We start from the raw sequence: 16388 nt of genomic DNA on the forward strand, positions 1-16388 counted from the left end.
TTTGGGATGCTTTTGTTCTTAACCAAAAAAAATGACACTAGCTGAAGTTTAGGTAGTAACTATGTTCCAGTGGATAGTGAATGTCTTAAAGATAAGAGGAAATGAAAAAGTAAACCCCTTTCTGATGCACTTGTTTTTTTCTAGCTTTGGCGTGATCCCCACAACTCCACTTCCAATTCACACTCCATTAATGCCAAATCAGAGCATTGAGATTTCCTTACCACTGAATACCATTGGCCCGGTGATGAAAATGGAACCACTGAATAATCTTCAGGTGAGACCCTACGTTCTGTATTGAAGGCGATATGGGCAGCAATTTGAATTCTCTCTCTTGTATTGTGATCCAAGTACCACATGAATTAGCCTTGTGCCCACTGTTTTTGTAAAAGTTGGAAGACAAACTATTGATCATGTTGCAGATGTCTGTACATAGTCATTTTGATAAATGATATCACTGGTTCAAATAAACAGTAAATAGTCTCGGGGGATTTTAGTAGTTTGACCTAGATCCTGTTCCTTCTTGACCCTACAATGGACTTAATGAGGACCCTATCAGGGAGTGGGAGGATCAGAAGAGATGGGTAGAAACTCTGAAGTTTATTATGTTGAACATCCTGCTAAAAAGGATTTCTTTGTAAATACATGAGACAGGCAGGATGTTAATGAGTATCCCATGAACAAGAGTACACTGCCATTAACAATAAAGTAATTCTTTTGTGATTTCATGCTAATTCCTTCACGTGTGCCAAGCAGAGTCTGAATTCCATATATGTCAGCATTTGAAAAGTATAGAGAATAGGTGCTAGCTGGGCATTTTGTTTGATACAGGCTGTCCAAAATTCAGAGTTTAGACTCTCTAAACTGAGAGGATAAAGTGCAACGGCTTTGCCTAATCCAGGATTGCCTAACCCCACCTTAATCTGGAATTAAAAGTCTAATGATGACCATGAAACCATTGCTTTTTCTTGATTTCATTGAAATTGGCTTCCCAAACTTTTTATTTGGCTTTGGTCCTCTGCATTGAATCCCAAACCATATTAGGGTTGAGGGTGATGGAAATGACCAGTGAAAGTTGTTTAACTAGCATTCTAACAGGGGGAGGTGGTGGCAGAGTGGTATTGCCAGTGGACCAGTATTCCAGAGACCTAGGGTAATGCTCTGGGGACCCGGGATCGAAAATTTGAATTCAATAAAATCTGGAATTAAAAGCCTAACGATAACCATGAAACCATTGCCAATTGTTGCAAAAAACCACCTGGTTCACTAATGTCCTTTAGGGAAGGAAATCTGCCATCCTTACCTGGTCTGGCCTACATGTGACTCCAGACCCACAGCAATGTGATTGACTCTTAAAATGTCCTCTGAACAAGGGCAATTAGGGATGGAAAATTCTGGCTTAGGCAGCGATGCCTACACCCAATTCTACCTCCCATTGAATCTCATTCTTTAACCCCCTTTGTGCAGTTGACAAGTGGGAATGAATCACTTTCTTGAATGTGGCCACGATGTTATGTTAGCATTGCCTTGCTTTGTCTCACTTGGCAACAAGAGAAGAAAAGGGAACAGTGCTGAATACAGCTTCGGTTACATCTAGCAACTTGGTGAACCGTGAATGAAGGCCCAGAGCACTGTCAAACATTGTGTCAGCCTGGGGTTGCATGGTCTAACACAACTCTTTGAACCTCTCTGGGGCTTTTGTTAAAAAAAAACTACAATCAAGTCAGTACATTTTCTTTTTAAAAAAAAGAAACCTGTCAGAGGAAAGGGCCCCAATTAGAAAAGCTAAAGAATTTCATCTTCGATCCATTCACCAGAAAAACCAGCTGTATTTAAATCATACAAACAATATTTTGTTTTGTTTTGTCACTTTTATGATAAAAATTAATCTACAGCTTCTGATCTAGAAATGAAGTGAATTGATGTCACTATGTATTAAACAGAATTATGAATGCATCTCCTGGCATGCAATGTGTTTGCTGTAACCTCAGATGGTTAATATTAGCACTATTGAAGGAGCAAGTGTTTTCTTTTCAGCAGAAGCAATTTGTTATCTTCCATATCTGTCACTCATATATGTGACAGGGAGGTCTGCTTTATTAATAATGAATAAATGTGCAAATATGCCAGTTTCTGTTGCAGGAGCTTTTCCAGCTTTGTTGAGGCACTGTTGAGACCAGCTGTGCCATTATAGTGTGGTTTTAGTTGTAATGAAATTGCACGATATGCAAATAAGCGCTAGCGTCAACTATCTAAAAACCAATATTTACCTCAGCCTGAATTTATAATGGACAACTATTTGATAGTTGCAGATGCCATTTGGATATAGAAACAAAGATTGTCCACATCCCAGAGCAGCAGCAATTTTGCCACTATTTGCTTTGATTTAAAGGTCACGCTGTATTAATAAGCAGCAAGGATATTGAAACGCTTGTGATTGGCATCCAGCTGGCAATGAGCAGCCGCTGATGCACATTCGTGTCAAGAAACAATCCAGGTGTTAATATTTTTGAGATTAGCACTTTCATACAATAGCAGGCTGTACGGATTGAATAATGAAATAAATTATCACAGTGCATTTCATCCATGTCAAAGCAAATACATTTTATTCGTTAAGCGGCTTGCAAATAATGAAATGTTCAATATGCCGATTTTTGCATGGTATTTTTGCATCCATTTATTGGAATGTTAGCTTTTTATTTTAAATTTCAGCCTTGCTCCTCAGCACTAACCCATATGCACCAACTGTGTATGCTATATTAAATTAACTGGTCTTAAGCCTGAACAGTGTTAGAGGTGCCGCTATTGTCGCTGGATAAAGAGAGAAGGGGAGCATTAGCCAGATTTCCCAATTCTGATTGTAATGCAGTGCAAAGCATCCATGCTGGTGAGGAACAGACTTGGCACTGAGGCCTACTCTTGCCAAATAGGCTGACAAATTTCGCTTTCAGGGCTCCCATATGCACAATGGACACTCAGGCTAGGTATTCAGATGGATATTGGTGGTGCCTCCAAGAAAGAATTGTATCCCAGCAACATTTGTCGCTATAAGGGAGAAGAATCTCTCCTGAACCTCTTCTGATGCCACAGTGAATGACTCTGAGAGGTCGGTGTTGAAGTGAAAGCCCCCAAGATATTTGAAAGCTCATTTTGTTGAAATTTTATTGGCAATTCACGGGATGATTTCCACTTTTTAAAAACCAGTACAGTATGGTAGGCTTGCCATTTGTTTTAATGATAACTAATATCAGTGCTAACTTCAATTTCTGCTGAGTGAGTCACACCAAATTGTATAGAATGTATGGCATAGAAACAAGCCATTTGGCTCACTGGTCCCATGTCTTTAAGTGCCACATGAGTTCCCTCACTCCCCCCTTCATTTAACCCTATCAGCATGTCCTTTTATTCCTTTCTCTCATCCATTTATCTAGGTTCCTCTTAAATAAATTATGTAGCGTTTGATCTACACTACAAACCTTTTCAGCCTTAACAGCAGAAATTTGGCAATCAGGGTGCACCTGCAATAAATTTTTACTTGACTAGTTTAATCGTTGAGTACCTATTAAAGTCATGGCCAAGAATATTCTTGCTCTAAGTTATAGGTGGAAGAGTGGCACAATCTGATAGAGCACAGAAAGCATTGCTACGATATTGAAATGTTCACCACCACCCCTGCCCCTCCCGTATTTCCTTGCCTTCCAAATTCCCGGCTGCTTCTTTGGTGGAAGTGTATGCTTCCCTCTTTTCTACCACCCACCTCCAGGCTGATATTGTTTGGTTATAGTCCTCGACTATCTCCTCTGCAGATATGAGATACCTTGAACAGACTAGAAATACCTGGGGCCTTTCTGGTCTGTATGAGTTAATACTGCACATCGCAGTTACTTTACCCATCATTGACCTGGTTGTTAGGTTCCAGAAAGTAAGTTCATGGAGGTAGAATTGGAGCCAATCTTTACATACTTTTACAAATTTACACATTGCAAGCATGCACCTCCTAACCCAACAACCACAATTTCAACCTGCCTCTAGTTAAGGGACACATCTAATTCCCAGTTAATGACCACATCTTACATACAATTAATGTACAGTTAACACTGGTGATTTAAGCTATGCTTAGCATCCAAAACCATGCAGGAGGTTTGAATGAAATACCTCTGATATACTGCTAATGCTAATTTGACAGACCTTTTTGTTTGCACAAGAAGGCTGAATACAACATACGCTGCGTGTTTCTTGACTGAAAGAGTGCTAAGAATGTGGAACTCTCTACCACAAGGATTAATTGAGGCATATAAGCCAAAGCTAGATAAACACAAGAAAGGAATAGGACAGACACCCTGACAAGGATGTTGAAGCGGGATCAGTTGGGTTGAATTGCCTGTTTTTATGCTGTGGACTATAGGTAAAAAGTCCATATGTAATCTATAAAATTATATAGAAAAGTAATATGCTAGGCTGAGCACGTTTCTAGTCATATAGACAAGATGTGACTCTGTGGAAGGGGGTGATGGGTGAAGAGTTGATAGATTACACTTATCTGAGTTGAAACCATCAGGGACACTAATTCAGTGCATCCTACACCGCTATCATCTTACAGGTAAGAAACCTCAGAGCAGATTAAAGGCCATCCTATCCATTTCATGATTACCTCCAAGTTCCTGTTGATAGCATGCATAAGGTTGCCACATGAAAAAATACTCACATATTTACTTAGCTTTGCTGTTTGGATTAGTTTGCAGTACTTGATGCCTTTGTCAGATCATTCCTGACAGCTGGTATTGTGGCTCCTACTCTCCTAAATTTTGTGCTACTTATTCCATGCTCCACAGGGATTATTATTGGCTTTCCTCGCTAGCAAGGCCCATTGTCTTCTATAAGTCAGAAGACGGCTGATGAGACTGATTCAGGATCTGCAGACTTTATGACACGTAGGGCATTTGTTGTCATGTTGGATGCCTGGTTGTGTGTTATCAGTTCAGGTCATGGTGTGTTCTTTTTACTGCTTTTGCTTTCCCTCTTCATTTTGTTGTCATTAGATCTCATAATGCTGGGATCTTTCCCCTACACTCTGCTGCCCAAGGCGATGGTCTCCCAAGAGTTGATGCCAATGTTGCATTTCTTTATGTTGGCTTTCAGCACATCCTTAAAGCACGTGTTCTGACCTCTTCTGGTGCATCTGTCCTGACTGAGCTGGGAGAAGATGATCTGCTTTGGGAGCCAGGTAGCTGGCATCTGAACTATATGACTAACCTAACAAAGTTGATGGTGGATGAGCATAGCCTCGATGCTTGCGCTGCCTGCTTGTGAGAGGGCTCTGATATTGGTGCATCTGCCCCCCCACTTAATATGTAAGATCTTCTGCAGACAGTTAATGGTCTGACTACAGTGCTTTGCATGGCTCTTGTACCTTGCCCATGTTTCAGCCCCATACAGTAAGGAAGGGATCATGACCACCTGGTAAACCATGAGCTTGGTTTCAGTTTTGATGTCGCGATCTTCAAACACTTCCTCAGGTAGCCGAAGGCTGCGCCAGATTTCAGGTGATATTGGATATCTTCGTCAATGCCAGCCTTCTGTGAGAGAGAACTTCTAAGATACCGGAAGTGTTCAACATTTTCCAGGTACTACTTCTAATAAATGGGCTGTAGTGTGTGCATTTGAAGCTTACCAATGGAGGACTTTGGTTTTTCTGAAGTTGAGTGCAAGTCCCATCTTCTCCTATGCCTCTGTAAATACGTTGGCGATTCTCTGGAGACCCGTTTCTGACACAGCGCTTACTGCAGCAGCATCAGTGTATTGGAACTCAATGACTGGGGTTGAGGTGGTCTTAGTTTTTGATTAGAGTCATCTGAGATTAAATAGTTTACCGTCCATTTGATAATTAAGCTGCACTCCAACAGGAAGCTTGTCTCTGGTCAGGCAGAGCATGACAGCGAGGAAGATCGATGAAAAAGTTGGAACGATGACACAACCTTGTTTGACTCTTAACCTCAAAAGAGTATGTAATGGATCCGTTGTTAAGGATCGCCACTCACATATCATGATGAAACAGGCAAAGGATGGCAATGGATTTTTGAGAACATCCATACTTCAGAATCTTCCAATGTGCTTCACAGTTTACAGAGTCGAAGGCCTTTGTTAAGTCAAAGAATGCAATGGAGGGTAGTTGATGTTGTTCGTGGCATTTTCCTTGTAGTTAGGAAGCTGTAAAGATCATGGCCGTGCCTCTTGATGGCCTAAACCCACACCGAGATTCAGAAAGTGTAATAAGTTGAATCAGAAGGGTTCTTGCAGTAATCTTTCCTGCAGTGGAAAGCAGGGAAGTGCCTGTAATTTCCACAGTTAGATTTGTCCCCTTTTTTGAAGATTGTCAAATCATGACGCCCTTGAGATCATTCAGGGGTTCCTCTTAATTCCAGACTTGTAGGATAAAATGGAGCTATGATATTAGTTCCTCCACGCCATGCTCAAAGATTTCAGCAGGAATTCCATCACCCTTTGCTGCTTTATTGTTGTTCAGTCGTGTGATGGCTTTCGTGACTCTGCCAACGTCTACGGAGGTGCTGAGCTCGTCTCTAACTAGGTGTTGTGGAGTTACACCCTCTCATCAACAATTGATCCTTGATTGTAAAGTTCTTCAAAATGCTCCCTCCAACAGGCATTGATCAGATCTTGCCCCATTCTTAGGCCTCAGAGGAGATGGTCATTGGGCCATTGTGCAGTGAAGCCACAGATACCATTCGTGTCAGCGAGATGTTGAATTTCCTTTGCTTTGTCCTGCCCACCACATGTTCTTCATATTGTGGGTGCACCTTTGTACCTCAGCCTTTACTAGTTGGTAAGCCAGTTTCTCTTGCTTTGAGTTCAGGTCATTCCGCCAGACACAGAAATTCTTGTGCTTATGATCAACCAGTTCATTGATATCCTGATCGCATTCGTTAAACTAATCCTGACGTTTCCTGACAGAAAATCCAAGTGTCTCTTTGCAAGCATTGATGGTATTGGACTTGATGACATCCCAAGCACTGTGGATGCTCTTCTTTTCTTGATGAAGTTTGAAAGTTTTTCTCTAAGGTATTGCTGGAATCAGTCTCTTTTGATTGGATTCTCCAGAGCTTCAATGTTGACCTTCCATGAACACCTCTTCTGTTGCATCTTTTGTTTGGTAGCCAGGTTGATGGACATAATTGAATGAATAGGTAGGTGATCGGTCCAGCAGTCATCAGCCCCTGTCATTGCTCTGGTGATGCGGACATCTTTGCGATTCCAGGTACGGGTAATGTTGTAATCGATTAGGTGCCAGTGCTTGGACCGTGAGTGTTGCCAAGACATTTTGTACTTGTTCTTCTGACGAAAGAGGGTATTGGTGATGATCCCATGTTCTGCACATTTGGTAAGGAGAAGAATGCCATTGCAGTTGACATTTCCATTTCCATCCCTGCCAATTGTTCCATTCCGGAGATTGGAATTTCTTCCAACTCTGGCTTAAAGCCTGAAAAAAATAAGCCTATCCTCCTTCAGAACCCCACAGAGAACCTGGTCAAGTTTGGCATAGAAATCTTCCTTGGTTTCATCGTTGGCGCCAGAGTTGGGGAGTATGCATTGACTACAGTGGCAAATTGAGTCCTTACCAGTTTGAGATGAAGAGCCAGAAGTTGCATGTTTTTTTGCAAGAGGGAACTCATAAAGTTGGCTCACAAGTTCGTTCATGATGGGAAATCTAACCCCGTGAGCTCTGCATTCATCTTCCGATTTCCCTTTCCAGAAGAAAGTATAGCTGGCTTGGAGTTCCTTGAGCTGCCCCCTCCAGCTCGCCAGGTTTCACTCAAAGTGGTAATGTCAGTGTCATGTTGCTGGAGTTCTTGGATGACAAAGGTAATGCTGCACCCTGGGCATTCACTCCCAGGTGTGCCCATGAGGGTCCTGATGTTCCAGGCCCCAAACTTGATATTAGTTTTGTCTTTTGTGTGTTTGTACTGCAGAAGGTGATCCCTCTGGACACGGCTATCCAGTCAGGAAAGATGAAGCAGACTGTTTAGGGCACTTTTTCTGTCCCCCCGCCCCCCAATAAGGCATGAGCAGAGTGAATCTTAAACCAAGCTTCTCGGTTACAGTTACTGAAAGGCACCCCTGCCTCGTCCAAGTGCAGATGACCTTCTTGTAACTGCCACCTCGATGACAGTTCATGACTAGAAGATTTCAGACAACAAAATCCTGCTCCCATTGCCATTTGTTGGTTGCCAAAGGGTTTGGGAGACGTGCTCAGGTAGAAAGACGCTTGTGCGTTACATCTTTTAGCATTGAAAATCCATTGCACGGCAGCTTCCACACGCTTCTTCTTAGAACGAAACATTGTTCCAATGGCAAAAAAACCAGGACGATTGAAGGTTTAGTTCTGCTGCAGCCTTTGTCCTTCGGCTTCGGCTGCTGGGATATTCCAGATGGCAAACCTTCCTCTGCCTGTTCTGCCAGAGCCCCATCTGCTGAGTATTTCTCAGGGTCCTAACAGGCCTTCACGGTAACCAAAGCGACCCAGGGTATAAGGAGTCCCACTGTACTTCACCCTGTTTTGATCAACCTTTTCTTACTCTTTGCCCAGGTTCTGCAGTGGAGATGAGGGGGTGGACTTTGAATATAACAAGGAAGAATAGCGATAGACTGCTTCCAGTTACCCATCCACTGCTTAGCAACTACCTACCTTGGCTTTTTGCACCATAGGAAACTAATAATTACTGCAACTTCTGAAGTTGGTCTGTATAATTAGTCATCTTTGCTCTCCAAATAATATACATTGCCACACACCCTGTTCCCACCTGCCCATTCCAGGCATTATAGTGATATCATCTGAGGTCAGTGTTAGTTTCAGATCAAGATAAACTGGTTCAGTGGTGCAGGTCCTTGGGCTTTATATGATATGAGAGAGCATGTGTGGTATTTGTAATACCATGACCATATTTGTCATGTGCGTACTCAGTGTAGAGTTTTTCTCAGAAGCCATCGACCTACTGTGTGTGGAGGATGCATAGCCTTTGAAGAACAAAACAGACCCTGCCAAGAGAAAATCTTTTTGTAAATATTAGTTGGCCGATATTATGAACTGATGTTGAAAGCCACCTCACATTTGCACAATAAATCTGAATTTCTCTCTCTCTCTCTCTCTCGTTCACTCACATACACACACGCCGTGTGCTATCACTCATTGGGCAATTGCTTGTAATAAATAATTTAAAAGGTTTCATCAGAATTTTAATCAAATCGTATTACTGACTAGGGCAATGGTCTTTGTGGCCTCGTGTGTTACATCATAAATATAGTGCATGGAGGAAATCTTCCTACATCATTCTTTTAGAAACTACCATTTTAAAAATGTATGTCCCTATGTCTATAAAGTTTATTGTGTAACGGTGTCAGCCTCCAATGTCAGCTGCAACTCAGTTGCTAGCACTCTTGCCTCTGAGTCAAATGTGTATGAATTGAAATCCCATTCCAGAGACTTGAGCATAAAATCTAGGTTGATACTCTAGTGCAGTACATTGGGCGGAGATACCTTCTTTTGGATGAGATGTCAAACTGATCCCCTCTTTTTCTCAAGTGAACTTAACAGATCCCATAGCACTATTTGAAGAAGGGCAACCGAGTTATTCGCAGTGTCCTGGGCCAGGGAGGAGGCGATGGCATAGTGCTATTGTCACTGTACTGGTATTCCAGAGATCCAGGGTAATGCTCTGGAAGGACCCATGTTCAAATCCCACCATGGCAGATCGTGAAATTTGAATTCAATATAAAAAAAACCTGGAATTAAAAGTCTGATGATGACCATGAAACCATTGTTGATTGTCATAAGAACCTATCTGGTTCACTAATGTCCTCACCTGGACTGGCCTACATGTGACTTCAGACCCATAGCAATGTGGTTGACTGTTAAATGCCCTCTAAACAAGAGCATTTAGGGATGAGCAATAAATGCTGACCCAGCCAACGACACCCACAGTCCATGAATGAACAAATTTTTAAAAATGTATTACAAAAAAGATTATCCGGTTGTTATCGCATTGCTGTTTGTGGGGACCTTGCTATGTACGAGTTGACTGCCACGTTTCTTACATTACCAATGACTACACTTTGAAGGCACTTCATTGGCTATAAAGTACTGTGGGATGCCTGGAGGGCACAAGAAGCACTGTGGTCTGTCTTAGGATCTCAGTTCCCCACACAAATTGTTTGCAGTGAATTGCTCAATTTTACTTTGCATTTTTCTGTATTATATCCATGTTTATTTGCATTTTCCTTCTCGTTTTTTTTTCCTTTACCCTTTTCCCCCTCATTACTTATAGTTTAGGGTTGCTACAGAAATAGTGAAAGATAGTCCTTCCAGACAATTGAGGGTTGTTAGTGGTGGTAGTGATTCTTATCATTTCAGAAATACAGATACCACTTAATGTGTATTATAAACTCTTCCATGAACTACATTATTGATTTGTGTTGGTTACAGATGGTTGCTTGTGGAAAGCAGCCTGCAAGAAATCAAACTATAAACTAATTATAGTATATGAGAATAAACTGGGATTCAGGTTCCAGTTGAGTCATGCAGCTTTATTGAAATCCATTTCAGCTATTGTAGCAAAATATCTGCAATCCAATTCTAGGAAAAGGGAAACAAATCCAGTTGTGTTCAATTTAAATCAGGTTGTTTTTATGGTGAGACTATTACCTCAGTAATGTTTAGATGACTTGTTCTTGTGTAGAGTGACTATTTTCCTTGAATTGTGCAACTGATTTTTTTCATTCATTTGGTTCTTCCCGTCATTGGCTGTACTGTGTAGCATCCTTAAATAGTGTATCAATTTGATAACAAAAGCAAATCTTTAGTGTTTTTAACAGCCTTTATAATGGAGCTTTTGTGACTTGACTCTGTGCCTGCCCTGCACGATTCAATTTATGCTGTAACAAGCAATAATCACTATTCCAGGGAAAACACAGCCTTGCCGCTTTTCTGTTTTTGTCAGTCACATTTCAGCTAGTGAATAACTGTTTGCAATGATTTTTGTTTCCTCTGCCTGGCCCTAGTTTTCTCCTTTCATGGCACTATCTCTTTTCTATTTGTTGCTCCCTAATTAGCTTGGCTGTCAACAACAACCTGCATTTCTATAGCATCTTCAATGTCACAAACTGATCCAATGCACTACCTAGAGGCATAATCAAATAAAAATGTAAACTGAGCTAGAGAGAAAGATACAGGAAGGGGTGATGTGAAGCCTGGTCGGAGAGTTAGATTTCAAGAAAGAAGGGCTGGGGGTGTGGGTGGGGAGGCAGCATTTAGGGAGATTAGATAGGAAAAGTTGGAGAAAAAAGAGCTCTTGAGGTGGTGAAGCAGGTTGGTGGTGGTTGTAGGAGGGTTAGGGCTGCTGAGTATCAGCTGTGGCTCAGTTAGTTGCACTCCCACCACTGAGTCAGAAGGTTGTAGGTTCAGGTCTTACTCCAGGGCTTGAGCACAGATGTCTAGGCCTACACTCCATGCTGCACTCTGGGAGCACTGCATCGTTGGTGGTGTCATCATTCAGAGACAATGTTAAACTGAAGTTCTGGCCATCCTCTCGGGTGGATGTAAAAGATTCCGTGATAGTATTTTGAAGAAGAGGAGGGTATCCCTAATTCCCTAGCTAATATTCACCCCACAGTCAACATCACAAAACTCAGATTACCTGGTCTTTATCACCTTGCTGTTTATGGGTGGTTGCTTTGTGCAAATTGGCTGCTATGTTTCCAACATTACAACAATGACTACACCTCAAAAGTGCTTCATTGGTTATAAAATGTTTTGGGACGTCATGACAACACAATAAAAATGCAATGAGGTGTCCCTTTTAAGACAGAGATGAGGATTTCTTTCCTCTCTCTGAGGGTCGTTAGTCTGTGGAATTCTCTTAGCAGAAAGCAGTGAAGGCTGGGTCATTGAATTTTTTCAAGGTTGAGTTAGAGAGATTTTTGATAGACAAGGGAGTCAAAGGTTATTGGGGGCAGATGGCAAAGTGGAGTTGAGACCAGTACCAGACCAGCCATGATCTTATTGGATAGTGGAGAAGGCTCGAAGGGCTGAATGGCTACTCCTGCTCCTAAGTCCTGTGTTCCTAAGTGTTTCTCTTTTGTCCAAAGGGAGAGTCTTTCTGATTGGGTGACTTAGAGTCAGTGCAAGGCAATAAAGACAGGAGTTATGGATGAACATGACTTGGTGCAGTATAGAATACCGCTTGCAGAGTTTTGGTTGAGTCTGAACTATCTGTGGCTGGCAATGAGATGATTGGAATGGTTGAGTCTGGAGGTGACATAGGTATGGATGGGAGTTTCAGCAGCAGATGGGTTGAGGCAGGGATCAAGGTCAGTAAAGTAGGGGTCTGTGATGGAGAGGCTATGGGATCAGAAGCTCCACTTGGAGTCCTATTGGACACAAGGCTGCAAATAGCCCTGTTCAATATGAGATGGGCTGAGAAGCAGAGTGGAATCAGTGGCACCAGGTAATACAATGTTAGGGGCTGAAGATCATGACTTTGGTCTTCCCAAAGTTTAACTTGAGGAAATTTGGACTCATCCAGTACTGGATGTCAGCAACCTACCAGCATTAGTGAATGGATCAAGAGATGTGCCGAAAGGTGGAGCCATGTGCTGTCAGCATAAATGTAGAATTTGATCCCATGTCTTTGGATGTTGCTGCCAAAAGGCACCCTTTTGTGGGTGGGGAGAGTAGCCATTGCTGGAGACGCTCAAACTGCAATTGGATAATTCAGCATGCAACCAATCAAAGGTCGCTCCATAGAGCTGGACAACAGAGGAGAGCTGTTTGAGGTGGATGGTATGGTGGACAATGGCAGGGGGACAGAGTTTGAAGAGAGAAATGGTCATGGTCAGAAAGGATGTAAGTTTTGACTTTGGTATGGACGGTTTTTCAAGATTCATGGATTCATGCGTGGAACTATGGGACAGATGGACATAGATTTGGGAGGCAAAAGCAAGTTCAAAAATCTTTGGGGATTAAAGCTGATGGGGAACTCCTGAGAAGCATTCTAGAAGCAAACATGCATGCTAGCACAGGTGTAATGGCCAAACATCTCATTATACGATTTTTGTTCAAATCCATTTACCAACGTGCCATGTGTGTTTTTAGTTTTTAATTGGACATTGTGAGATGTTGGGAGCAACAAATAAATTGTTTTCCATGACCGTGGAATGCCTCAAAGTGCTTTACTGTTAATGAAGTACCTTTGAAAAGTAGCCATTGTTGTAAAGTAGAAAATGGGGCAGCCAATTTGCACACTCCCACAAGCAGCAGTATAATAATGATCATAATCTGTTGTTGGATGTTAAATGAGGAATAGATGTTTTTCATTGCAAGAGGAGGATTTCTCTGCTCTTTTTTCAAATAGAATAATGTAATGATATCTTTCTGATAGATGAAGTATTACGCAGGCCAGACTATGGAAGCTGAGCAGAGGTGTAACTCAATTCCCCTAAAAGCAAAGTTGTGGCAGCAACACTCAAAGACATTGAAAGATAAACTGATGGATGAAGAATGAAAAATCTACCCACAGGATCTGATTTTTTTTTGGGTGTAGTTCACAAATTACCTTCTCTTGATGAAAGCAGCATTGCTGTCAAAGTTGAAAGCATTGAATGTCAGTAGAAAATTAACATGCCTTTGGTTAAATCTAAGAACTGTTATTCACCATGAATTTGGACTGCTTTATTAAAGTATTCAGTCTTCCCAGTAAAGTTTAACCCAGTTTTATTATTTCAGGTGGCTGTGAAAAACAACATTGATGTCTTCTATTTCAGCTGTCTGATTCCACTCAGTGTGCTGTTCGTGGAGGATGGAAAAATGGGTAAGTGCTGGCAGAAACGATGCAGTTGGAGAGATTAAGTAGCTTCCCCTACCTTGCTGAAAGGTGCAGACATTTTTAATTGACGGTGTTTGTTTAGTCAGATAAGCAAGTCCTATTTACATATTGCATAGAATTTACATCACTGAAACAGGCTGTTCAGCCCAGCTGGTCTATTGTGGTAGTTATGCTTCAAATGAGCCTTGTCCCATCTTTCTTCATCTAATTGTATCAGCGTATCTTTCTATTCAACAACAAACATTTCCAGGCCTTTTCTCACTTTCTCTCTTGTACTTATCTTGCTGTCCCTTGCTATTTGTCTCAACTACTCAGTGGTAGCAAATTCCACATTCTAACCGCTTTGGTAAAGAATTTAAATTTTGTTCAGTTTAAACTAGTTTTCCACATTCTGTTACAAGACACTCTGATGAAAATAGAATTTGGTATGGGTCCCACGTTTAAATGATTTTGGTCAACAGAGACACCACTGAGAGGCAGGTTCAATAAGGAAGGAATAGTTTCTCAGCTTCGAATTATTATTCCTCTGCCGATAGATTTTGCTTAATTAGTCAATCTGATTAAGGTAATTTTATTTTCATGCAGCACAGCAATTAACAGCAGTTCATTGGTGTTAAAAGGATGCTGTCACTACTTCAGTGGTTACCAGATAAGAGATTTAAGTCAGCATTGCTTTGTTGGTGGTGCACATATCTCCAGGTTAGGTTGTTGTGGGTCTCAACAATGCTCAAAGACTTGAGCACAATATAGGTGATGCTTCATTGCTGCACTGAAGGAGTGCAGCATTTTCAGAGCTGTTTTCCCCTGATTCCCATCAACTCCAGTTTTGCTGGGGCTCCTTGATGCCACACTCGGACAAATGCTGCCTTTGATATCAAGGGCAGTCACTCTCACCTCACCTTGGGAGTTCAGCTGTTTTGCCCATGTTTGAGCCAAGGCTGTAATGAGGTCAGAAGCTGAATGACCTCAGCGAAACCCAAACTAAGCGTCAATGAGCAGGTTATTACTAAGCAAGTGCCGCTTGATAGCACTGTTGATGACCCCTTCCATTACTTTATTGATGATCAAGAATAGATTGGTGGGGTTGGATTGTCCTGTTTTTTTCTGAACAGGACGTAGCTAGGCAATTTTCCACATTGCTGGCTAGATGCCAGTGTTGTAGCTGTACTGGAACAGCTTGGCAAATTTTGAAGCATAAGTCTTCAGTACTATTGCCAGAATATTGTCAGGGCCCATAGCCTTTGCAGCATTCAGTGTCTTCAGCCTTTTCTTGCTATCACGTGGAGTGAATCGAAGCTGCTGAAGGTTGGCATTTGTGCTGCAGGGGACCTCCGGAGGAGGCTGAGATAGATCATCCACGTGGCGCTTCGGGCTGAAGATTGTTGCAAATAATTCAGCCTTACCTTTTGCACTGATGTGCTGGGCTCCTCCATCATTGAGGATGGGGATATTGGTGGAGCTTCCTCCTCAAGTGAGTTGTTTAATCGTCCACCACCATTCAAGACTGGATGTGGCAGGACTGCAGAGTTTAGTTCTGATCCGTTGCCTGTGGAATCGTTTAACTCTGTTCTGAGACATTTCTCAAAGACATCATTAGGCATCATATAAATACCCTTTCCAAATACATTTAATGAGACTACTTTGAGAAATGCACTCTCCTGATTGTTCCAATTTTGATCTCTTTTGTACTGTTAACCAATTTATTATGGCTAAGGAGATGCAGCTGAAGCGAGCAGTAGGTCTGGGGTGAAAAATCAAGAACTGAAAATCAATGAATGGTCAGGAGCAATGCTCAATGATCATCGGAGTGCTCATGTAAAACACTTGCTCAAGCAAATAAATACAGAAGTAGAACCTTTCATGAGGTATAACTAATGTTATATGGAATAATTAGGCTTGATGGATGAATTTTTTTTTTGATTCTTGGATAAGAGTGTTTTTTGTTGCCCAATCTTAATTGCCCTTGAGAAAGTGAACCATTATTGAACTGCTGTAGTCAACATGGTGTAGATGCAGCCACAGTGTTGTTAAGAAGGGAGCTCCAGACTTTTGACCTATTTTGAATGGACATTTCTCATCCAAAGCTTTACTTTGTGATCTTTTGAAATAACACAAGATGCTGCATGAGTTTCTTCAGATAAGCAGCAATGATGGCCTCAATTATCATCAAATTTGCCAAGAATCATAAGAGCACTTACCTACTCAGTAATATTCTTCATAAGATTAGGTTTTAGAGAAAACCAAATATAGTGCATCATGGAATCTGACTCTAATAAGAAAGCTTACAGCTGCAGTGCCTTTTGAAAAAATACTGTTTGAAAAAATAGTGGTTAGCTTGCTTAGTATCCATTGATAATATGGATTTTCTTTGGTATTTAGTGCTACTATTAAAACATTGTGGGAATTTGGCTTGAAGGAATTGAAGCCAACCATGTGAAGAAAGCTGGATAACTATCAATAGAAATACAGCTATTTATTCATGATGTTTCAGTGATTTAA

The 16388-nt window shown here is 41.5% G+C and overlaps 1 protein-coding gene across 3 annotated transcripts in view; it reads left to right on the forward strand.

The window, feature by feature from the left end:
• ap2b1 (adaptor related protein complex 2 subunit beta 1) overlaps window positions 1-16388 on the forward strand; it is a 325740-nt gene that overhangs the window by 187871 nt on the left and 121481 nt on the right. For all 3 annotated transcript variants that reach the window (XM_041196885.1, XM_041196884.1, XM_041196886.1), the window contains 2 exons: window positions 145-274; window positions 13790-13874. In XM_041196885.1, coding sequence (XP_041052819.1) covers window positions 145-274; window positions 13790-13874 — 215 coding nt within the window. The remainder of the gene's footprint in view (window positions 1-144; window positions 275-13789; window positions 13875-16388) is intronic.

Source organism: Carcharodon carcharias, chromosome 10 (genome assembly GCF_017639515.1).
Source record: "Carcharodon carcharias isolate sCarCar2 chromosome 10, sCarCar2.pri, whole genome shotgun sequence".
Classification (NCBI taxonomy): Eukaryota; Metazoa; Chordata; class Chondrichthyes; order Lamniformes; family Lamnidae; genus Carcharodon; species Carcharodon carcharias.